Source organism: Chrysemys picta, chromosome 9 (genome assembly GCF_011386835.1).
Source record: "Chrysemys picta bellii isolate R12L10 chromosome 9, ASM1138683v2, whole genome shotgun sequence".
In the NCBI taxonomy this organism is placed as follows: Eukaryota; Metazoa; Chordata; order Testudines; family Emydidae; genus Chrysemys; species Chrysemys picta.
The window spans coordinates 64,167,449-64,193,032 of NC_088799.1; the positions used below are offsets into that span (position 1 = coordinate 64,167,449).

General features: G+C 46.3%; 1 protein-coding gene across 1 annotated transcript; it reads left to right on the forward strand.

Annotated features, from left to right (window-relative positions):
• Positions 1-13,039: 13,039 nt before the first annotated feature.
• On the forward strand, positions 13,040-22,240 carry LOC122174794 (uncharacterized). The gene is made up of 7 exons (XM_065556422.1): positions 13,040-13,344; positions 14,523-14,645; positions 15,771-15,866; positions 16,291-16,383; positions 17,582-17,637; positions 19,527-19,660; positions 21,464-22,240. Exons 1-6 carry the CDS (start codon positions 13,101-13,103, stop codon positions 19,644-19,646), a joined length of 732 nt encoding a protein of 243 aa, XP_065412494.1. The 5' UTR covers positions 13,040-13,100; the 3' UTR covers positions 19,647-19,660; positions 21,464-22,240.
• Positions 22,241-25,584: the final 3,344 nt, after the last annotated feature.

A 25,584-nucleotide genomic window follows, 5' to 3' on the forward strand; every position in this document is an offset into this window, starting at 1 on the left:
AGTAGTGCCACAGTTCACAATATTGTGGATTACAGAACCTATGATCTATAAACCCTATGAAGACAGAGTAATTTTCTATTCATCCAACGGCTCCCTCTTGTTGAAAAACGTACAAGAGACAGACAGCGGGACCTACAGAGCTACGGTCAATTTGAACAAAATTGAAGCCAGGCAAACTACACTGCTAGTCTTAGGTAAGTGAAAGAGCAGAAGTATTTATAAAGCAGTACATTAAAACAGCTGGCAGCACACACACAAAAATTGTACTGAATAGATCGCACCAATGTGACTGGTGCATGTGCACGTTTCAAGGAAGCATCTGCACAACCTGTTGACCACAAACAGCCTTGAAGTCATTTATAAAGAAAAACACTTACCCCTGTAATGCTGAACAAGGATCCATTACGCTTGATAAGGGGATGACATTTCTGAAAAAAATCAAAAATAAGGCTGGATATCAGAGGGAAAAAAGTTTTTATTATGAGATCTGTTCACTCTATTCAGTCAATTCTGACCCTACAGGAAAAATGCCAACTCTCATATCACTACCATTATTTTCTTGGAGGTCTTCCATGAAAGCCATCCTAACTTGACCTTGATTAACTTATGAAAGCACAACCCAAGATGGTGTGGCTGAAGAACAGAGAGACTCTGGTTCTAGCCACACTATATGTGTGCAGTTTAACCTAAGCAAGAAATAGCAATTTTGATTTCACTGAGTTGCACATTAAGGTTTGCAGCATGTAGTTATAACTTCCTTTATTCTTGCATATGACACTGAGAAATAGTCTTCCAAAAGTGGTGGAGATTCTATCCCTGGTGAACTATATAACAACTAGACTGGAGAACGTACTGAAATATATTGCAGGGAACAGCCCTACACTGATCTCTAAGAATTGATTGACTAGGTTATTTGTGATTCAATAAGGGAACAAGAAATTTCTAGGTGGGTTAGAGCAAAGGAGTAAGGAGACAAACAAAAATTAGTAAGGTTGAAAGATAGTGGTGTTAAAAAAAACAAAACCAACAACCTTCCTCAAGACTCAGTATCTCAAAACTCCTGTACTGAGGATTACCTAGGCTATGAAAGTTTAGATGGGAATGAGTAGATTTGGCTTTTGATGTTTACTGAGCTACTAATCAGCCTACATCACTGCATGTTAGAAGAGGATTTCACAAGTTTTAAACATATACCTTTCTATCATATAGATAAGTAGATTTAATTGTTTGATTTAGGTGCCTGAATATGGACGTTAAATGCCTAACTTTAGGTACCCCAGTGTGTACATTTCAACCAGGAGTTTTACATGTTTATAATATCATTCTGTCCTTCCTTCCCCCACCTCCCCACACACACAGCCTGTGTCCAAAGCCCATCTACAGATACATTCTACTGTGGCAGGTTCATCCATTGAATTATCCTGCAAGGTGCCAGTTGGCAAAGTGCAAGCTATTGACTGAAGAAAGATGGGAAGCCCCTACCCAGGAACAGATGTTACCAGGTCTCTGAAAACTTCAGTCTTTTGTACATATCAGAAGTGCAGAAATCAGATTGTGGATCATTTTCCTGCAATGCCAGCAATGATATAAGCTGGCAGGAAACCTCAGTGAATTTGACCATTGAAGGTAAGTGTTGTATGAGCACCTTCAACTGCAGACACTTTCCATGCCTAGTGCCAAACTGATGCTTAGCAGTGCCACATGTAACACTCTGCTGGTTGCAGATTAGAGTAAGAAATGAAAATGCTAATCTCGCATATTCTTCTCCCCCTTTCACAGTTCCTAGGCTTAATTCAATTAAGCATCCATGCAAACAACACAACCTTAGAAAGTAAAACTGTATAGAGTGATGTTAGAAGTTCCTCCTTGGATAACGTTACAAGTCTTTTGCTATGTGGTAACAACGCTGCATACAGAAGGCCTGATTCACTTCTGCATGATGCCAGTTTTGAAACCGCATGTAACTCCTCTGAAATCAATGAGTTACCCCAACACTAGGGTTACCATATTTTAATTTTAAAGAAGGAGGACACGCCACGGGGACCCGGCCCCGCCCCAACTCCGACCCTTTCCCGCCCCCACCCCTTCCCCAAAGTCCCCGCCCCAACTCTGCCCCCTGCCCAGAACGCTCCGCCCCCTGCTCCTCCCCATCCCCTGCTTCCTGCAAATCAAATGTTCGCGGGAAGCCTGAAACAGGGAGGCAGCAGGTAAGCTGTGGCTGGGGCGGGGTGGGGCGCGGCGCGGCCCAGTCCGGCTGAGCGGCTCACTCTGGCAGCCGGCCGACTCAGGCCAAGAGGCTCTGGCCCCGGCGTCTCCTGCCCGGCTCGGCTCGGGCCCTGGGGCGCCATCCCCCGTCCCTGGCCCAGCACCGCCGGCCCCGGCCCGGCCCCTGGCCCCTGGATCCCGGTCGAGCACCGCCGGCACCGGCCCGGCCCCCGGCCCCCGGCCCCCGGCCCCTGGCTCCCGGACGAGTATCGGCCCAGTCCCCAGCCCCTGGCTGAGCACCGCCGGCCCCCGGCCGAGCACCACCAGCCCTGGCCCGGCCACCGGCCCCTGGCTCCCGGCCAAGCACTGCCGGCCCCGGCCCAGCCCCCAGCTGAGCACCGCCGGCCCCCGGCCCTGGCCCCAGCCCATGGCCAAGCACCGCCGGCCCCTGGCCAAGCACCACCAGCCCCGGCCCCGGCCCCCAGCCGAGCACCACCGGCTCCCAGCCGAGCACCGCTGGCCCCCGGCCTAGCCCCTGGCTCCCGGCCGAGCACCGCCGGCCCCGGCCCAGCCCCCAGCCTCCGGCCGAGCACCGCCAGCCCCGGCCCCTGGCTGAGCACCATCAGCCCCGGCCCGGCCCCTGGCTCCCGGCCAAGCACCGCCGGCCCCGGCCCAGCCCCCAGGTCCCAGCCGAGCACCGCCGGCCCCAGCAGCACCGGCCCCCGGCCGAGCACCGCCGGGACCTCCTTCCCTATTTTCCCGGACATGTCCGGCTTTTTGGGATTTCCTCCCGGACGGGGATTTGAGGCCCAAAAAGCCGGACATGTCCGGGAAAATCCGGACGTATGGTAACCCTACCCAACACAAAACTGGAGCACTGCAATGGTGAATCAGGCCCAGCGAAACGTACATGTTGATGTTCCTCTGACTTATGCAAGGGCTCATACAGACAGTCCCAGGAAGAATGGAAGTCTGATTTATGTAACTGATTATATCTTCCCATCTATTGTGGAATCCTGTATCTGGCATCTTTAAAAGCTTCCAATATTTGCATGAGACATCTGACTCCACTTTCTAAAATATCTTGTACTATTTTGCATTACACACATTTAAAACTTATGGTTGAAATTTACAAGCGTGGGTACCTAAAGTGAGGCACTTAGTCTTAGATTCACAAAGGGACGAGGTGTTGTAACAGTCAGCGTCACAATGCACAACTTTTAGGCCTCTAGAGAAATCACAGGAACAAAACACTGAGACACACACGTTCTATATTAGGTACCTCATTTCCCTATACGACAGATGGGGAGAGATGGGCACCCAAGAATCCAATTCACAAAAGCCAACATGGTAGGCGGGGAGCCACCAAAGCTAGCCACTGGAATATGCCAATAAGAGGAGGCTCCTCTAAGCCTATCCCTTCTCACAGACAGAGGCACCACAGTCCAGACTCCTGGAGGCACAGAGTCCTCTTGTGATTCCCAGCTGGGAACCCCTCTCCTGGACTTATTGGAGCAGGGGGAGTGGCTTCTGGGTCTGCCACCTCTAACCAGCAGGCTCCAGAGTCAGTCATTCTCACTCTCTGGTCCAGTGACTCTAAGTGTCTATCCACAGTGGAACAGCTTCAACTGGAGAGAATGACAGATCCCCACATCAGAACATCCCATAGCTCAATGGTTTGAGCACTCAGAGGTGGGAGACCCCTGTTCAAATCCTCTCTCTGCCTGATGGGGGGATAGAACCTAGGTCTCCCATATCCCACGTAAGTGCTCTAACCACTGGGCTAAAAGTTACAAGGTGGGTGGGCACTACCTCTTCCTCCAGCCAGATTCAGAATGGGACCCGATCTGGTAGGTGGCCTCAGTTGTCAAAGGAGCAGTGGATGTTCAGTATCTTTAAAAAAAAACACTTTTTATTTAGTTGCCATAATATGTATTTAGGTGCCTAATTTTAGCAACCCAGGCTTGTAAAGTTAAGCACAGGCTACTTGTGGAGCAAGGTACTACTTAATGAGTAGTAGTGGCAGATTTTGGCCCTGACAAAGCTACAACATCAAGGTGATTTAGAGACACAAGTGATATGATAATTTAAAAAAAAATCTTTTTGGCAAACTGGAAAAGTTTGGAGAAATTAGTAACATGTGGCACTGCTAAGCATCAGGTTTGGCACTTCATCTTAACACTCAGATCATCACAATCATAGAATAACAGAATCTTCACTACTACCACGTCACTGGCCCTGGTTCTAATGGGGGACTTCAATCACCCTGATATCTGCTGGGAGAGCAATACAGCAATGCACAGACAATCCAGGAAGTGTTTGGAGAGTGTTGGGGACAACTTCCTGGTACAAGTGCTGGAGGAACCAACTAGGGGCCGTGCTCCTCTTGACCTGCTGCTCGCAAACAAGGAAAAATTGTTAGGGGAAGTAGAAGTGGATGGCAACCTAGGCAGCAATGACCTTGAGATGGTTGAGTTCAGGATCCTGACAAAAGGAAGAAAGGAGAGTAGCAAAATATGGATTCTGGACTTCAGAAAAGCAGACTTCGACTCCCTCAGGGAACTGATGAGCAGGATCCCTTCGGAGGCTAATATGAGCGGGAAAGGAGTCCAGAAGAGCTGGCTAAATTTTAAAGAAGCCTAATTGAGGGCACAGGAACAAACCATCCTGATGTGCAGAAAGAATAGCAAATATGGCAGGTGACCAGCTTGGCTTAACAGTTAAATCTTCAGTGAGCTTAAACTAAAAAAGGAAGCTTACAAGAAGTGGAAATTTGGACACATGACTAGGGAGAAGTATCAAAATATTGATAGAGCATTCAGGGGTGTAATCAGGAAGGCCAATGCACAATTGGAGTTGCAGCTAGCAAGGGATGTGAAGGGTAACAAGAAGGTTTTCTACAGGTATGTTAGTAACAAGAAGGTCAGGGAAAGTGTGGGACCCTTACTGAATGGGGGAGGCAACATAGTGACAGATGATGTGGAAAAAGCTGAAGTACTCAATGCTTTTTTTTGCCTCGGTCTTCACAGACAAAGTCATCTCCCAAACTCCTGCACTGGGTAACACAGTATGGGGAGGAGGTGAGCAGCCCTGAGTGGTGAAAGAACAGGTTAAGGACTATTTAGAAAAGCTGGGCATGCACAAGTTCATGGGTCCAAATCTAATGCATCCAAGGGTGTTGAGGGAGTTGGCTGACGTGATTGCAGAGCCATTGGCCATTATCTTTGAAAATTCGTGGCGATCGGGGGAGTTTCCGGACGATTAGAAAAAGGCAAATATAGTGCCCATATTTAAAAAAGGTAAGAAAGAGAACCCAGAGAACTACAGATCTGTCAGCCTCACCTCAGTCCCTGGAAAAATCATGGAGCAGGTCCTCAAGGAATCAATTTTGAAGCACTTAGAGGAGAGGAAGGTGGTCAGGAACAGTCAACATGGATTCACCAAGGGCAAGTCGTGCCTGACCAACCTGATTGCCTTCTATGAGGAAATAACTGGCTCTGTGGATATGGGGAAAGCGGTGGATATGATATATCTTGACTTTAGCAAAGCTTTTGATATGGTCTCCCAGAGTATTCTTGCCAGCAAGTTAAAGAAGTATGGATTGGATGAATGGACTATAAGGTGGATAGAAAGCTGGCTAGATTGTTGGGCTCAATGGGTAGTGATCAACAGCTCGATGTCTAGTTGGCAGCCGGTATCAAGTGGAGTGTCCCATGGGTTGGTCCTGGGGCCGGTTTTGTTCAACATCTTTATTAATGATCTGGATGATGGGATGAATTGCACCCTCAGCAAGTTTGCAGATGACACTAAGCTAGGGGGAGAGGTAGATATGCTGGAGGGTAGGGACAGGGTCCAGAGTGCCCCAGACAAATTGGAGGATTGGGCCAAAAGAAATCTGAAGAGGTTCAACAAGGACAAGTGCACAGTCCTGCACTTAGGAAGGAAGAATCCCATGCACCGACTGGCTAAGCAGCAGCTCTGCAGAAAAGGACCTGGGGATTACAATGTACAAGAAGCTGGACATGAGTTAGCAGTGTGCCCTTGTTGCCAAGAAGGCCAACAGCATATTGGGCTGTATTAGTAGGAGCATTGCCAGCAGATCGAGGGAAGTGATTATTCCCCTCTATTCGGCACTGGTGAGGCCACACCTGGAGTATTATGTCCAGTTTTGGTCCCTCCCCCTCCCAGTCCAGCAGAGGGCAACGCAAATGATTAGGGTGCTGGGGCACGTGACTTACGAGGAGAGGCTGAGGGAACTGCGGTTATTTAGACTTCAGAAGGGAAGGGTGAGGGGGGATTTAATAGCAGTCTTCAACGACCTGAAAGGGGGTTCCAAAGAGGATGGAGCTAGGCTGGTCTCAGTGGTGGCAGATGACAGAACAAGGAGCAATGGTCTCAAGTTGCAGTGGGGGAGGTCTAGGTTGGATATTAGGAAACACTATTTCAATAGGAGGGTGGTGAAGCACTGGAATGGGTTACCTAGGGAGGTGGTGGAATCTCCATCCTTAGAGGTTTTTAAGGCCCAGCTTAACAAAGCCCTGGCTGAGATAATTTACTTGATGTTGGTCCTGCTTTGAGCAAGGGATTGGACTAGATGACCTCCTCAGGTCTCTTCCACCCCTAATATTTTATGATTCTATGATTCTTTCACAGCGGATCCAGTTAATTCCAGCGCATTTCTCACCCTGAACACTCAGCAGCCTAAGACAGGACTTAGGGAATCTTTAAAGGAAATTTAACATTAAGATCTTAACATAGCTACATAAGTTTGGAGCTTTGCTCCCCCTGCCAGGTGTCAAAGTTTAAGAATTTCTTTATTAATTATTATTCATTTGTATTACTGTAATGCCTAGGACCTCTAGTCATAGAACCAGAATGCTGCCCCAAGGGGTTAACTTTTCATTGTATCTCAAATCCCAGCGAGAAGGTTCATTCCCATTTTAGTCTTTGGGACACTGAACTGAACTGCAGACAAAAAGGAAATTGTACTTTTGTAACCCACACACCTTCTGGGTGTGGTGTTCTGCCCCTTCTAGTGGCACTGAGACCTCTTACAGAGAGATTAATGAGCCTGCTCTACAGCCTTAGCTAACAGCCATATGGCTTTTGGCTCATGCAGTAGAGGCTCATGCACTAAGCTCAAGAGATGCCAGGTTCAATCCCACCTGCTGATGACCAGGGTCTGTCGGTGTTACACTTAGGGTATCTCTACACTACGGGATTAATCCGAATTTACAGAATTCGAATTTTGGAAACAGATTGTATAAAGTCAAATGTATGTGGCTACACTAAGCACATTAATTTGGCGGTGTGCGTCCATGTACCGGGGCTAGCGTCGATTTCGGGAGCGTTGCACTGTGGGTAGTTATCCCATAGCTATCCCATAGTTCCCGCAGTCTCCCCCGCCCATTGGAATTCTGGGTTGAGATCCCAGTGCCTGATGGGGCAAAAAACATTGTCGCAGGTGGTTCTGGGTACAGCCTTACCCCTCCCTCCATGAAAGCAACGGCAGACAACCGTTTCGCGCCTTTTTTCCTGGGTGAACATTGCAGACGCTATACCATGGCAAGCATGGAGCCCGCTCAGCTCAGGACAGCAGTCATGAACATTGTAAACACCTCGCGCATTATCGTGCAGTTTATGCTGAACCAGGACCAGAAAAACGAGGCGAGGAGGAGGCGGCAATGGCAGTGCGGCGACGAGAGTGATGAGGACATGGACACAGAATTCTCTCAAACCGCGAGTCCCGGCGCTTTGGAGATCATGTTGTTAATAGGGCAGGTTATAGCCGTGGAATGCCGATTGTGGGCCCGGGAAACAAGCACAGACTGGTGGGACCGCATAGTGTTGCAGGTGTGGTACGATTCTCAGTGGCTGTGAAACTTTCGCATGCGTAAGGGCACTTTCATGGAACTTTGTGACTTGCTTTCCCTTGCCCTGAAGCACCAGAATACCAAGATGAGAGCAGCCCTCACAGTTGAGAAGCGCGTGGCGATAGCCCTGTGGAAGCTTGCAACACCAGACAGCTACCGGTCAGTCGGGAATCAATTTGGAGTGGGCAAATCTACTTTGGGGGCTGCTGTGATGCAAGTAGCCAAAACAATCACCGAGCTGCTGCTACAAAAGGTAGTGACTCTGGGAAACATGCAGGTCATAGTGGATGGCTTTGCTGCAATGGGATTCCCTAACTGTGGTGGGGCGATAGATGGAACTCATATCCCTATCTTGGCACCGGAGCACCAGGGTACCCAGTACATAAACCGCAAGGGGTACTTTTCAATGGTGCTGCAAGCACTGGTGGATCACAAGGGACGTTTCACCAACATCAATGTGGGCTGGCTGGGAAGGGTTCATGACACTCGCATCTTCAGGAGCACTACTCTGTTTAAACGGCTGCAGCAAGGGACTTACTTCTCAGACCAGAAAATAACCGTTGGGAATGTTGAAATGCCTATAGTTATCCTTGGGGACCCAGCCTACCCCTTAATACCATGGCTCATGAAGCCATACACAGGCAGCATGGACAGTAGTTAGGAGCTGTTCAACTACAGGCTGAGCAAGTGCAGAATGGTGGTAGAATGTGCATTTGGACGTTTAAAAGGTCGCTGGCGCACATTACTGACTCGCTCAGACCTCAGCCAAACCAATATTCCCATTGTTATTGCTGCTTGCTGTGTGCTCCACAATCTCTGTGAAAGTAAGGGGGAGACCTTTATGGCGGGGGGGGGGGGGGGGCTGAGGCAAATCGCCTGGCTGCTGATTACGTGCAGCCAGACACGAGGGCGATTAGAAGATCACACCAGGAAGCACTGTGCATCAGAGAAGCTTTGAAAACCAGTTTCATGACTGGCCAGGCTACCGTGTGAAAGTTCTGTTTGTTTCTCCTTAATGAAAACCTGCCCCCTTTATTGACTCATTCTCTGTAAGGAACCCACACTCCCCCTTTGATTACAGCTTGCTTTCAAAGGAAATAAAGTCACTATCATTTAAAAATCATTTATTCTTTATTAATTGATTATAAAAAGAGGGAGAGAACTGACAAGGTAGCCCGGGTGGGGTTTTGGAGGAGGATCGGAGGGAAGGAAAAGGCCACTAAAAAAAGGTTAAAATAATGACAGCCTTTTGCTTGGGCTGTCCACTGGGGTGGAATGGGAGGGTGCTCAGAGCCTCCCCCCCCCACGTTCTTACACGTCTGGGTGAGGAGGCTATGGAACATGGTGAGGGGGGAGGGTGGTTATACAGGGGCTGTAGCAGCACTCTGTGATCCTGCTGCCGTTCCTGAATCTCTACCAGACGCCGGAGCATGTCTGTTTGATCACACAGCAGCCCCAGCGTTGCATCCTGCCTCCTCTGATCTTCCTGCTGCCACCTCTCATCTCAAGCATCTCTCCTCTCCTCACGTTGGTCCCTTCTGTCCTCATGTTGGTCCCTCATGTCCTAATGTTCACTGGCATCTTTCCTGTATATTAATACCGTGTCCTTCCACTCATTCAGATGAGCTCTTTCATTGCAGGTCGATTCCATGATTTCCGAGAACATGTCATCTTGCGTCCTTTTTTTTCTCCGCCTTATCTGAGATACCCTTTGGGACGGAGGAGGGAGGCTTGAAAAATGTGCAGCTGCTGGAGGGAGGGAAAAAAGGGAGAGAGGGAAAAAAGGGAGAGAGGGAAAAAAGGTACATTTTACAGAACAATGCTTATTCTCTTTCACGGTGAACAACACTATTCACATTACATAGCACATGTGATTTCAGTGCAAGGTCGCATTTTGCATCTTAATTTTGAGTGCCTGTGGCTTTAGTGTTAGAGATCACAGACACAGGTCCAGGCAACAGAATTTGGCTTGCATGTGGCCACGGTAAGCCATTGTCTTTCGGCTTCTGCGCCCTCCTTTCCCACATACCAAGCAAAGCCCGTTGAGTGCTGCAGTTTTTCCTGTTAACCTGCAGCAGCAGAAAACAAACTAACCCCCTCCCCATCCAGTTCTCTGGAATGATTGCTTTATCCCTCCCCCCACCGCGTGGCTGGTATCAGGGAAGATCCCTGCTAGCCAAACGCGAAAAGCTCACCGCCAATTACTCCCCCACCCCCTTGACTAACTACAGGGAAGGATTTCTTTTCAGCCCAGTAGGAATGGCCACCTCTGTCCCCTTAATTAAATTCCCGTATTTCAACCAGGTTACCATGAGCGATATCACTCTCCTGAGGATTACACAGCGAGATAAAGAACGGATGTTGCTTGAATGCCAGCAAACACCGGGACCATACGCTGCCAGGCTTTGTCATGCAGTGATACTAGATTACTTGCTACTAGCATGGTGTGGTCAAGTGTCCTACCATGGAGGACGGAATAAGGCTGCACTGCCCAGAAACCTTGTAGAAGGGCTTTTGGAGTACCTCCAGGAGAGCTTCATGGAGATGTCCCTGGAGGATTTCCGCTCCATCCCCAGACATGTTAACAGACTTTTCCAGTAGCTGTACTGGCCGCGAATGCATCCCAAGTCCTCAGGGCAAATTAATCATTAAAAAACGCTTGCTTTTAAACCATGTTTTATATTTTAAAAGGTAAACTCACCTGAGGTCCCATCCATTTGGTCATGGTCTTGGATACTGCCTTGGGAGGGTTGGGAGGGTACTTCACTCAGGCTGAGAAAAAGATCCTGGCTGTTGAGCAGAACGGAGTGCTGTGTGCTCTCTGCAAGCTCATTCTCCTCCTCCTCCTCTTCCCCGTCCGCAGAATCCTCAGGTGTGGCTGAGATTACCCCCACCTTAGAATCCACGGTCAGAGGTGGGGTAGTGGTGGCGACCTCCCCTAGAATTTCATGCAGCTCAGCGTAGAAGTGGCATCTCTGCGGCTCTGACCTGGAGCGACCGTTTGCCTCCTTTGTTTTTTGATAGGCTTGTCTGAGCTCCTTAACTTTCACGCGGCACTCATATGAGTCCCTATTGTGGCCTCTCTCCATCATGCCCTTGGAGATTTTTTCAAAAGTTTTGGCATTTCGTCTCTTGGAATGTAGTTCTGCTAGAACTGAATCCTCTCCCCATACAGCGATCAGATCCAGTACCTCCCGTACGGTCCATGCTGGTGCTCTTTTTCGATTCTCGGCCTGCATGATTACCTGTGCTGATGAACTATCTGTGGTCACCTGTGCTCTCCATGCTGGGCAAACAGGAAATAAAATTCAAAAGTTCGCGGGGCTTTTCCTGTCTACCTGGCCAGTGCATCCGAGTTCAGATTGCTGTCCAGAGCGGTCACAATGGTGCACTGTGGGATAGCCCCCGGAGGCCAATACCGTCGAATTGCGGCCACACTAACCCTCATTTTAAATGGCAATATCAATTTTGGCGCTACTCCCCTCATCGGAGAGGAGTACAGAAATCGATTTTAAGAGCCCTTTATTTCAAAATAAATGGCTTCGTTGTGTGGACGGGTGCAGGGTTAATTTGATTTAACCCTGCTAAATTCAAATTAAACTCATAGTGTAGACCAGGCCTTACACTGTCCTTCAAGCAGAAAGAAAGAGCAGGGAAAATAGAACAGCTTTCAGTCCTCCTGAGCTCCTTCTGTTCTCAGCTTTCAGTGATGGTTTGGATTTGTGTGTCCATATTGTAGGTATCATGCCTTCACTAAAGCATGCACTGCAAATTTCTACTGCTGCTCTTGTTATTGCAAAAACATTGGCTGCTGGATCTAGATTGGGCTTCATTATCTTGTGTTGTCAATCGGAAAAGAAAAAAAATAGTAAGTATTTCATCTCATTTCTCTTCACTCTTTGACAGCGTGTAAATTGCAAATAAACCTAAAATGTGCTTAATTTTTTTTGTATATGAAAACACAGGTGACAGAGTAGGGTAGATGGCAAATAGGTATGTGGTCTTCTGGCAGTATCTGATGGCACTGTATATGCCTGTACCAGGATACTTCAGTTATCTTCACTATACGTCAATTTTCATGTTCACATCTGATTAGATTTTTCTGAGAAATTCAAAAGCTTCTGGGTATCTTCAGTATTCCAAGGCCAGCATTTCCCAACCTGGGCTCCTAACGCTAGGGTCTGAAACCCATGTGAAGGCACCTAAATGAGTGACCCAATTTTCTTTCAGAAGTGCAGAGCAGACAGCAGCTCCTATTGATGTCAATAGAACCTGTGTTGCTGTCTTATGATGATGATACAGGTCTCCTTTGTGAAGTGCTTTGAGATCTTCTGATGAAGCCTTTATTATTATGATTCCTATGCTAGTGCCCCATCCACCTGACCCCGTTGTTTTAACTTACCTTAAATACTGATCAGCCTTTCCTTTCTCTCCCCTCCTCTCTTTCCCAGCTCATTTTAGTATCCAACTCCTCTGGGTTTCTCTTTAGCGGGTGGGCTACTGCACCTCATGCTGGTATGAGGCAACTTTCTCCCCAGGCCTCTCAGGCCTCTTAACAAAATACAGAGCTGATTCCTAGTATGGTATGGAGGTCCCCTAAACCTGCCCCACTTCCAGATTTCTTTTTAATTACACGCATACGAGGCTATAACGATGTCCTCACTTCTTTACAAAGTGAGAGGCATGGGCACAGCAACACTTTAAGGTCCTTTCCCCATTAATTCTCCTATAACTGACTAATAGATTAGGAGATCTATTAACACAGCCCAAATTAGTTATAGAAGTTCTTTTAAATATTAACTAGCATCACTCTCCTCTTGCGTGTGTGTGTATACTGAACTATCTCCATTCATCCTTTGATAAAGGGGATCTCTTCTGAGCTGCAAGGTTTTGCCTTATTGTAGAATCTGGTCCAACCTTTTCAATGCTTTTGGCCAGATGCTAGTTTTGGGGCACCTCCACGGGCCACATATGGACATATGTGCTCTACAAAATGGCATCTTCCATGCAGCATGACCTTGCATGTACAGTGCATGCCACGTCATGCAGGACGCCATTTTGCTCTACAATGTGGTGTCCACTATGGATCAAGCTCTTGGATGGAGTACGCCGTGTTGTAGAGGGGTGGTGATGTCACTCACTAATGTATCTGTTGCTTTCATAGTGGGAAAGCTGTGGAGAGGGCCTATCATATTCATCCATGGGCTGGTGTGTGTCTTGGCCATTCTGATGTTCACTGCTGCTGTCCTCTGGATGTGGGAAGAAGGTAGGCCCACCCTGGTTCTCATACTAAAGGGTGTACGTGCAGTGAATGAAGCAGACAGAACAGATTGCAGAAGGAAGATGAAACATACTCTTAGTCAAAGGAGCAGCTTCAGCTCTAGACACAAAAAGCAAAAGCACCTTATTAATCTCATGCCTGGAAAATTCAGAGGCAGGATGTCACCCTGTGGCTGTAGCATGGGTTATATGGATTATAGAATCATAAAATCAGCAAAAGGGGAGAAAGGGCAGAAAAGGCGGGAGGCCACTGTACATATTCGAGATGGGAGATTTGAAATTAAAGCTCCATACAAAGTAAAGCTCTAACCAGCACTTACTCCCACAAGGTGGCAACCACTTTTTCATCCCCGGGCTCCTCCTGATCTTACTGCAGCCAATGAGCCAAACTTTTCCAAGCTTTTTCCCTAACATAGATGGGGCTACATCAGGGTATAAATCACACCACTTATAAGGCCCCCTCCCATGTCCTAAAATGGAGTCAGAGAGCCACTAGTAAGTAAACCTGGCTTCCCCCCTGGGGAGGAGAGATGTGCCCCTAAGATAAGTCCCCAGGTCAACAATTTTATTATAAAAACCAGAAGGAAGAGAGAGAAAGAAAGAAAATCAGTTCCAGCCCCTCCCATGTTGCCGTTCTGTCCCCAAAGCAGGACAGCATCAATATTCTGGACAGCACTTAAACACATAACTTCAAACGTGTGCTTAAATCCCATTGAAGTGAACTAAGGGCAGGTCTTCACTACGGGGGGGGGGGGTCGATTTAAGATACGCAAATTTAGCTACGCGAATAGCATAGCTGAATTCGACGTATCGGAGCCGACTTACCCCGCTGTGAGGACGGTGGCAAAATTGACCTCCGCGGCTCCCCGTCGACGGAGCTTACTCCTACCTCCGCTGGTGGAGTAAGCGTGTCGATTCGGGGATCGATTGTCGCGTCCCGACAAGGCGCGATAATTCGATCTCCGAGAGATCGATTTCTACCTGCTGATTCAGGCGGGTAGTGTAGACCTAGCCTAAGACCCAATCCTGCTACTTAATCCATCTTGGCAGACCTCCAAGGGGACTCCTTGTGGTTGTAGGGGTCTGCCCAGGCAGAGTGACTTGCAGGAGCAGAGCCTAATTGTAGGTACAGCAATTCTATTTTCATTCCCTATTTCTCCACAGGTCTCTCCACAGCCCTTGTATTGTATATGATCTTCCTCACGTGTGTGATCATGGTAACGCTTCTCATAAGTGCGGTCTTGTCAATTTGTCCCCAACACCTTGGGATGTTTAAAAAGCAAACAAGTAAGTAATAGGTTATTTGTACACGTACCTATATATTTATTACATTTAAGAAAAGGTTAGATAAACATCTGTCAAGGATGGCCTACGTATAATTACTCTTGCCTCAGTGTGGGCAGATGGACAAGAGGATCTCAAGGCCTCTTCCAGCCCTACACGTCTATGATTCTCAGAGTGAGTGATGTAGCTGTAATGTATTGTAGTGATTATCATTGGTTACATGACACATTTCTGGAAATGCTGAGCTTTGTTGGACAGTTGGTATGAAGCTTGACAACTAGACTCCCCCAGTTATTGGCCTTTGGCCTGTTTTTTTCCAATACCAGTTGTCCTCATATGAGCTTAACACTGTGCCCTACTTGTTGAAGGTAATAGACTTCTACATGCCCATCAGAGACACTAAGTACATATTCAGGCTGACTTGCCTCTCCCACGGCTGCACTGCTACTTTTAGCACAGTAGCGCAATGAGAGTGCAGGTCTGTCTCCTTGAGCTGGGAATCACGCCTCCAGCTCAGAGTATAGATGTATCCTACATGTTGAGGGCAAAATTTTGGCTGCCCGTGAGCATAGCTAGAGGGAGAAGAAGCTAAAAGGAAAATTTCTGCTCCTCACCCTTCATCTTTCAAGGAGCCAGACACAATACTGACCCAGCAATAAACTGTGCAGTTGGCTAGCATGCCTGCAGAATTCCATAGCCAGCAGGACTGTGATGCGGGCAAAGCCCCACACCTCCTGAGCAGCTGCTAGTGCAGCTAGTGCACCTTCATGGCAGCACATGAAGTGCACTTTGTACCTTTCCCCCTTGCTGGCTGATATTTAGTAATGTTTGCCTACACTTGCTTTGCCTTAAAATGTTAAACAAAGAAAACATATGTACAGAGAGCTTAACATCACATAACATGTTACAAAACTCAATAAACCATTGCAGACCTGTTGACTCCTATTGCTACTTGCTTCACTGAAGTCTCGTGAGCTGAGACTCACCATGGGTCACCTCAAGAATCCGGTTTAAAAGCTTTTGCAATTGTACAGGAAGCAGGAATGATCCTACAAACAAAGAGAAGAAAAAAACCAATTGTGTCAATCAAATATGGCAGCATTTTATTATTTCTTTTCTCTTTCCAAGTGTACCGGGTCATTCTGGATACTGCAGCTCCTGGGGAAGTGATTCTAGTTGTGTTGTTTGTCATCTTCCTTACACAGAACATCCAGCATCTCCAAAGTAAGCCCTTATCCTGCATGGATTAAAATTCATACTGTGTGGTTTCCTGCAAAGATGCATTTTTTTTAAAGGGACCTTATTTATATTTGGTGCAAAACAGAGTTTCATGTCCCCCCCCCAGCAGCTGAGAATCCCCATAGCTCTCAATACTACAGGGACCCTTGGGCACAGCGCATCCTCTCCCATCTCCAGCCCTGTCTCCGGCTGGCCTTCTACACCGGGGCTTGCAAAGAGGCTGGCGTAGGATTGCTTCTGACACCTGTATGCAGTGTTGCATCAGGAGAATTCTCCCCTGCCAGCTTCAGGGCTTTTACAGCCCCTGAGGCCCAGCCATCGTGAAACCCAGAATCCCAGCTGCGGAACTTCCCCCAAGCAAATAAACAAGTGAAATGGTATTTCATTCCTGTCTTCTTTTGACCTCCAGGAAAAGGCTGCTCACCGTTTTTTGACAGCACAACTGCCACCCATATCGCTGCTGCAATGTCTCTCCTTATTCTTCTAGTGCCCTTTGTGTGGTGTAAGTATCAATCCTGCTCATTTCATGCACATTTTAAAGCCTTTTTAAAAATCACTGTTATACACCATACATTTTAAATATTCCTTATTTCCCCAGGAGTTATAAAGAAAAAGGTTAACTGTATAAAGTAAATAAGAAGGCAAGGGCAAGTAGATGAAATATTTGCCATCCCAGCTCGCACTAAATGATGGTAGATGGGCTGTATATTTCTTTAACTTGGAATCTTCTTTGGGGTTTAAATTATAAATATATTTTTATACATATCTCAGACCTCCCTTAAAGTGAGATTCACCCCATTCAGAGAGCTAGCACCAGAGTCTATGTGTCACTGATGTCCCACTTACACCCTTTAGCTCTAACTTTCAACTGTTCCCAGAACCAGGCAGTCCAGGCTTTCTCCTTCTCCTTCCCTCCTCACAGCTCCTTCTGCTTATACCCTCACTCCCCCATATCTCAATGCAGCACAGCAGGCAGGGATAGGAGGCCAGTACAGCTGCTTCCCAGTCCTATGGCAGCATATTTCACCCCAGGAAGAGGCCATGGTATGAGGGAGATCGAGCCAGTAATTACAAAGCAATTCTGGGAGAGAAAGACTGAGAGGAACACTGGATCACTGTGGGAAGAGCCAGCTGATGGGCAAAGACAGGCAATAGCAAAGGGGAAAAAAGACATTGGTGACAATTACATGGTGTGCCGGTGCTGTTGCTTATGATTTCCTTTTGAAGGGACTAGGAGAGATTGCTATTGATCCTGTTGTGATGGGAGGGATCAGATCCCTTCCAGCACAAAATGATTTTATTGCCAGAGCTGCTGATACATGTTTGTATGATGATATAAATCCTCTAGCTTCAAAGCATATAGATTTCATTTTAGTGGAACAGGGAAATAATAAAGGATACACAGGCAGGTATGACTTTGATTACACCAAAATGCCAAAAACTAATCACTTCAGCCATACCTCTTCTTTACAAAAATGTTTTGCACGTCTTCCTGTTTTCTCTAGTATTGTGTCAAGACAATAGTCTCCTGGAATTTGGGTCAGAGAACCACTCTCAGATCCCATTTTCTGAAGGGTTCTAGTTTCACTCTCACACCACAGAGGCTCCGGTGACTTTCTCAGTGTAACATCTTTTCCTTCTACTGGGTTTGCTGTTTATATAAAGAACTAAGGCGGGGTTAATCTGTCTATGCTTTCCAGATCACAGGAAGAAAAAAAGCCAAGAAAAGGCTCAGCAAGAAAGAGAACCTGCAGAAGTAAGGATGCAATGCCCCAGAAAACCTTTTCATTGGACTTTGAAAATATTCTCATTGGTTCTCCATAGTACAGTGAAAACTGAGAGATCCCTCAATTCAGCCAGAACATTTTTGAGCTTCCAGTTCTTCAAAACACTTTACAACTGCTTGTTTAAATATATAGAGATACACACACACTGAGGACTATTGTTTAATATTGCACAGTAAAACACCACATCTCTTTAGGCCAGGAAGGGAAAAATTTCACATGCAGTTGAAAAGCTGAGAATTTCTGGAAGCAAAATGTAATGAAATAAGATGGACTGTAGCCAGGACAGTGGGATCAGCTCTGCTGCTTTTCCAGTGGCACTTGTTATATTTTTCATGACCTGGCAGAGAGGAGTTGTGAATTTTGCATCTGCTCTGGATGACAATGCATCCAGGAACACAATGTCTCCATCACTATGCCTGGCCATCAGTGCAGTTCTGACATCAGGCTAGATTGTAGAGGTGGTAATATTCAATTTCGTGCCCAACCCCCTGCAACTGAGCAATAGCTTCTTGCTCTTGGAAGGAATTGTATCCCATACAGAAACACCAATGTTAGTTCAGGCAGTACCTGTTTTTGTCCTGGAGCTGCCTTCATCAAGCGCTCTCGTTCCCTCTGCTGTTCAAGGAAGTGTCATGCATAGGCTCCTGGAAGATGTCCCTTTGTTGTCCAGGACCTGGAGGTAAGGTGTGAAGAAATCAGAGGTGCAGCACAGGAGAACAATTAGCACACAAAAAATCATATTGCATAATCAGAAAGAGATGCATTTGATTTGCCACCAAACTATGCTGTCGCCTTCCTGTGATATTGTTAGTGACAAAATTAAGCTAAAGGATTTTAAAACCATGAATTGAAAGGTTAAAAGGTATCAGTATTTTTTAAAAATATGAACTCAATTTAAAAGATAAAACTACTTCTAAAACAGCAATATAAATATAATCCAAAGCAAAGAACGAAGAAGTTATTGAATTAAGAAATAATGCTTATGTGTCAGCATTTGCGATTGATTAAATGTCAAAGGATAGCTGAGACATCGGATAAATTGCAAGTTCCATTTACGTAGACGTTTAAAGCTTGAGATTGCTTCCTGTTGGAGAGGTATTAACTGAATCCTGGCTTGGGCTAAATACATTTCAAACTTGAATATTATCAAGTCCACAGGTAGCAATCTCAAATTATTACAATTTATTATACTGAGGTATACTCTTTCCTCTTAGCATGGCTATTGTGAATCGTTCTGCTCTGAACTCTCTGCTTCTGTACTCCTATAACCATGTGACACCCCCTAATCCCAAACTTCCTGATATGTTACCCAACTCTTTCCAATCAGAATGCAGAGAACTGCACCACTGAGAGATGAATATAGTTGTGGCTCAGTCCCAGAGTTCCCTAAATTGCTGGAATAATTCTAGCTCATCATAAAGACTTGTATTCAAACCCCATCAGCATTCTTACATAAATAAATGAGAAAGGTGCATTGAAAATGGTACATATTGTCTGGGCTGGTCTACACTACCTTGGTAAATCCATCTAACTTATGCAACTTCAGTTATGTGAATAACGTAACTGAAGTCGACATAGTTAGATCCATTTATAGCGGTGGCGATGGAAGAGTGTCTCCCTTTGTCTTCCCTAGTGCTTCTCGGGGAGGTGGAGTACACAAATTGATGGGAGAGTGCTCTCCCATCAATTTAGCATGTCTTCACCAGACCTGCGAAATCAACACTCGCTGCATCGATTGCAGCAGTGTTGATCTACCGGTTAGTGTAGACATACCCGAATCATTCAGGAAGAGGTTGGTCCATAGAGCTGTTCTGTGAAATATGTTTTGGTGAGTTACTCCCCGTTCTGTTTACAACAGAAAAACTTCAAAAACAGACTCCAACGAGAGACTGCTGAGCTGGAATTGATATGCAAACTAGACACAATCAACAAAGGATTGAATAAGGACTGGGAATGGCTGAGCCATTACAAACATTGAATCTATCTCCCCTTGTAAGTATTCTCACACTTCTTATCAACCTGTCTGTACTGGGCTAGCTTGATTATCACTTCAAAAGTTTTTTTTCTCTTACTTAATTAGCCTCTCAGAGTTGGTAAGACAACTCCCACCTGTTCATGCTCTCTGTATGTGTGTATATATATCTCCTCAATATATGTTCCATTCTATATGCATCCGAAGAAGTGGGCTGTAGTCCACGAAAGCTTATGCTCTAATAAATTTGTTAGTCTCTAAGGTGCCACAAGTACTCCTGTTCTTTCCCCGTTCCTGTTTGTTCCCAGGACTCACTGGAGAGCAGAGCTGTTAGTTAACATGAGGACAGCCTTTTGAAATTTCCTCTACCTTTCATTTCTTAGGAATTTGTTCCTATTACCACATCCCCATGTAATCTTAGGGCCAGATCCCCAGCAGTGGCTAAATTCTGCTCAGAATAACTGAGGGGAGTAGGGCAGGAAATGTGGCTCTAATCCCCCTTTCAACTCCCCTGATCCTGTAGGATGTTGGGGAATGTTTTGGTGCCTGGCATAATTTAGAGTAGCATAAGGATGGCTTTAAGTTACACCAGTAAGAATTGTGCCACGAGTACAGGTTAAGATACAGATACAATAGATACACACCTAGGGGAACAAGTCCTGAAGACACCTGCTAACATCAGAATCTTAGCAGTTTTTTAAAAACAGGTGTCTATCCCTCATGGTTGTGAAGAAGAGCTTGAAACATGAGCTTAGTGTAACTGATACAGTGATGCCTGCCTGAGTTTGCAGAGAGCCTATAACAATAGGCCTGTGGACTTGTTTATATGAATAATCAGTTAGTGGCAAGTTAGGGCATAAATCTATCCCACACTAGCCTGCTGGCTATCAAGTGTCTGTGTGGACTGTGCTACTGCACACTAAATCTTTCCTGGTGCTCATTGACCTACTCATGTTTCAAAGCAGGGTACAGAAAAGCGCTCTGGGGAACTGTTAGTGAGCAGCCGCAGGATCCATAGGGACAGTTAGTGTTTGACCAGCTAGCATGAGGTAGGTTCACAGCCCAGCTTGCCATGCACTAATTGTTTGTCTAGACAAGTCCCGACAGGCATGAACTGCCCCATTCATCTCAGTGGAGTGTTAACTCTGAAATCCACTGTTCTCCTGCTGACACCACCCGAGGGTTCTGATGTGCAGGGGTCCCTTGCTGCTGCCACCTAGCATGGTTCTGGGGGTGATGGCAAGGCCCTTCATATACAGGGTATAAGCTTGAGTGGGTGGGGACTGAATCCTCTCTCCTGCAAGGCAGGCCCCAGAGGGAGTGGTGGTCCAGGGACTGAGGAGGCTGTATCCTACCAGAAGAGGAGATGTGGTGGGCTCCCAACCAGCCCAGCAGATTGCTCTTGTGTGTGTCACACCTGCCACTATTACCTCAAGTAGAGTCAGGGGCATGGTGGGACTCCATAGGGACCTGAATTGCCTTAACCTGGCCCTGATCCCCTAGAGGCCACTCCGCCAGCCAGGGATCACTGGAGCACAAGGTGCTCCAGCCCCAGTCCCTCCTGTCATTTTCATCTCCTTAGGTTGATCAGGTGGCATAGAACTGGCCATCCCATCTTTTAACACACCTGAGGATTCTTCTACATCAGAGGAAGTGCCACCTGCCACTTCAGGGCAGCTTTCTAATGTGGGATGCTGCCTGAACACCACAAACTGGTGGAATGGGAGCTATTTATGGTGTTTTTAGTGCATGGTTTTTCTTTATGTTCATGTAAAGGCCGTAATGTGTATCGTGATGACAAATTTTATTTATTCTTATTCTAGCTATAACAATCCTTGGATGGCCAGAGCTGCAGAACTGACCAGCCAGCAAGCTCGGTTGAAGGGACACTTGAGGTGATAGCTAACATAGCAGAACAAATTTCAAACATTTTCACATTTTCATTGCTTTTCCTATGTAGAAACAGTTAAATGAGGCTCCAGAAGCCGAAAATCAGGAATGAAAGGTATGTATCCTCCAGGTCAGTTGTTCTCAGGAGGGATTACGAGGCCGTATTAAGTGTATCAGAGCTTAGGATGCAACATGGTTTCTGCTTAAAAGTGAATTTTTAGTCCCCCCTCCAAACAAAGATCTGCTTCAAATTTGGAATGCTCATTCAAGACAATTTTACACATTGTAGAGTTTAAAATACAAGTTTGGAGTCTCGTAGCCATGTTTTTGTGACATGCAGCCACCCTCAAAACAGGACCCGTGAAAACAAGCTAGATTTTTCATGTGTGAAGAGATAAGGATTGATCAGGAGACAAGCGATACCTGGAGGGAAGGTGACCTCTTCTGCCCCTGCTCCTCTGCCCCCCAAGAACATTTTGTTGCCTAGAAGAAAGTCACGTACAGTAGAAGGAGGAATAGAATCTCAGGGTGAAAACCTGGCTCTGTTGAAGTCAAGGGGAGTTTTGCCACTAGGTTCAGGATTTCCCCCCTAGGTCTCTTCCAGGGGCAAGTCTACACTAGAACAGTGCTTCTCAAAGTCGGGCCGCCACTTGTTCAGGGAAAGCCCCTGGTGGTCCGGGCCAGTTTGTTTACCTGCCGTGTCCGCAGGTTTGGCTGATCGCGGCTCCCACTGGCCGAAGTTTGATGCTCCAGACCAATGGGGGCCGCGGGAAGTGGCGGCCAGCACATCCCTCAGCCCACGCCACTTCCTGCAGCCCCCATTGGCCTGGGACGACGAACCGCGGCCAGTGGGAGCCGTGATCGGCTGAACCGGCGGACATGGCAGGTAAACAAACCGGCCCAGCCTGCCAGGGGTTTTCCCTACACAAGCGGCGGACCGGCTTTGAGAAGCACTGCACTAGACTGCTACATGGGTGCAGCAGCACTGATGCAGCTGTAGTGCATCTGGTGAAGACGCGCTATGCCAACAGGAGAGCACTCTCCGGTTAGCATAGCTTCCACCTCTCATGGAGTAATTATGTCGGTGGGAGAGCATCTCCTGCTGACACAACGCTGGTGTGGACAGTGCTTCGGGTGCCCTATCTTGCGTGGCCAGATGTGTGTGTCTTTTTCACGCCTCTGAGTGATGTAAGTTACAGCGACTTAAGCAGTAGTGTAGACCAGCCCTGTGACACACCTAAGCATTATTTTCTCAGCTAGAAAACTTTAAGAATGGGCCAAATCGCTGTGCTTGACTGCATACACTCCCCCACAAAGCACAGAGAACACAGAGCTGAATTGGCCAAGCTAATAATTGCATATGATGTGTAGTGGGGCAAACAAGGCAAAGGCCTGCAGGAAGAGATGGTTAGAGCAGTGGCCTGGGATCAACAAGAGCTGGGTCCTGTTCTGGGTTGTATCAGAGGTTTTCTACAGGAAGCTGGGCAAGTTAAGTCGGAACTTTGGAAGTTGTCGCTGTCCCGAGCTGAGTGTGGAGAACTACCCTGCCCCCCAATCACTGTGATATTCAGGAAGGATATGTGTGTTTAAGACACTGGACTAGGACTCCAAAGATCTGTGTCCAACTCTGGGCTCTGCCGCAGACTAGTTCAGTGGCCTTGTTGAAGCCACGTGGGGCCTGATTTTCCAAAGCTGTTAAGGTTCCCCCCCGTCAATCTGAACTCTGGGGTACAGATTTGGGGTCTCACATGGAAGACCCCCTTAGCTTATTTCTACCAGCTTAGGTTAAAAACTTCTCCAAGGCACAAATTTCTTTCCTTGTCCTTGGATGGTATTGCTGTTACCACCAAGTGATTAACATAAAAATTCAGGGCAGGGTCACTTGGAATTCACTCTATCCCCATTTATATGGCCCAGGTGCCTTCTCTTCCATCTAACTGGGGATCAACTGACCAGTCACTAGCCACTGCTCCCTCTTAAAGGGGCAAGTACCCTGTGACAGAGCTCAGGATTTTAGAGGGTCATTCTCCATTAGTGATTTTAAGACATGAGATGATACAACTAAGAGGAGAAAAGTATGTAGGGGACATTGTGTATTTAGAAGTATTCAAGAATTTAAAGTGGCTGGGCCTGGTCATTCAGTAGAAGGCTGAGGCTTGCACTGAATAACCAACATGTTTCCACTTGGGGATCTCATGCCTTACATTGTAAAAGTTTGCTAAATCACGTTGAGAACATGGACAAGGAAATGCATGTGTGTTGGTCAAAGCACAATTTCCCATTCACAGGCAGTAATCTATATATTCTAGATAAACTCCTTTACAATGTGCTTGTTGTTCTTTACAATGTAGTCCTACCTTGAAAGTAGACTATATAAAAGTGTCACCTTATTCAGCAGTTCTGCCTTTTTTCCCTGTAAACTGAGCACATTTGGGAATCACTGAAGTTATGTCTACACTGCAATAAAACCCCCCAGTACCGAGTCGCAGAGCCCAGCTAAATTGACTTGAGCTTGCGGGGCTACAAATAGTAGTGTAAACATTGAGGGTCTGGGCTCTTATGCCCACCCCCTCATGGTGTTACAGAGCCCAGGCTCCAAGTCAGCTGGGCTGGGCCTGCTGCAGTCATGCTGTCAGTCTTTTATTGCAGTGTAGATGTACCCTGAGAGTCAATAAAGTCACTTTTCAGAGTAGAATCATGTTCTGCTCACCATGCTTAATGTACCCTACGGGCTGGTAATGGATCGCTAGAAGGTACAAGATTTCACAGTTTGAGAATTTGGAAGATGAGGTGGGAAAAACTTCCAAACTACCTGTCAGCTTCACTGGCACCTAAGCCAATGGGTTTGGAAGACTTACATAAAAGTTTTCTTCAGACTTCTTTCCAAAGATTTTCTTCAGAATAAGTTTTTCATCTTCATTCATTCTCTACTGAGGTAAATGAAGAATTCATTCCCCATGTTCATTCAGTCCTGATCTTTTTCACACCATTCCCTCAACTGATCTCAATCAGGGTTAGAAATAGAGCAGTTTTCCCTAAAAATCTCATTTTGAGCTAGAAATGGATCCGTAGCTTTGCCGCTTAAGTTTATAGTAAGTATGAGTGAGTGGGAGAATGTGTGTGTTGTGTTGGGACAGTTGGGTTAGTTTGTATAGGTAATAAATGAAGGGTGTATGCTGTGACGAGGGGCTGTGTGTGTTAGTTGTGTTGATTTGTATGTAGAAAGAGTTGGGCTGGGAGAGTTGTATTTTGTGCACGTGACAGTTGGGCACACAGGTTGGGCAGTTGGTCCATCTTCTGTGCAGTCTCTCTCATACAACCAATGACATTTCTGCATGCAAAGTAGCGGTAGAATAAAGGTGGTGATTTGTTGTATTACCCTGACATCACAATGGTCTAGGACTGTTGGCATGGCACAGACATTCCATACTGTCCACTGCACAAGTGTAATTTGTAAAGTCAAAATAGCTGAGAACTTAAAAATGAGATATTAACAGATCGCAAAACTCAGTGATTATTCATCCTGGTGATATTCTGAACAAAGTGCTCTCAGCCATGATTGCAGCTGTTTCCATTGCTTCACATTGACTCAGAGTAGGCTCCAGCATGACAATCCTATTATAGAGACTTTCAAATTTCTGATTGTCGTAGGGTTTCTCTCACATATCATCTTGTCACTGAGTGCAAGAAATTAATAATATCGGAGGAGAGTTGGCGGGGGGGGGGTCTTTTTACTCTCCTTCCCCCCTCCTTTTTCCTTTTGCCAATCTGTAACTTTTCAAAACTTCTTAAACTTTTACAAAAAGTTATGTCATGGCAAAAGGAAAAGTGAAAAGTTACTAAGTTTCAGCCTTGATTCTGCAAACATTTTTCACATGCTTAACTTTACTAGTGGGAGTAATCCAATGATTTCAGTGGAAGTACTCAGAGTAGTAAAGTTAAGCACATTCATACATGTTTGTAGCATTGAAGCCATGAGGAAGTTTAGAAAAGTTGTGTCGAAATGGAAAAAATGGAAAAATTGAAAAAAACTACAATCCCTCAAATCAAAATC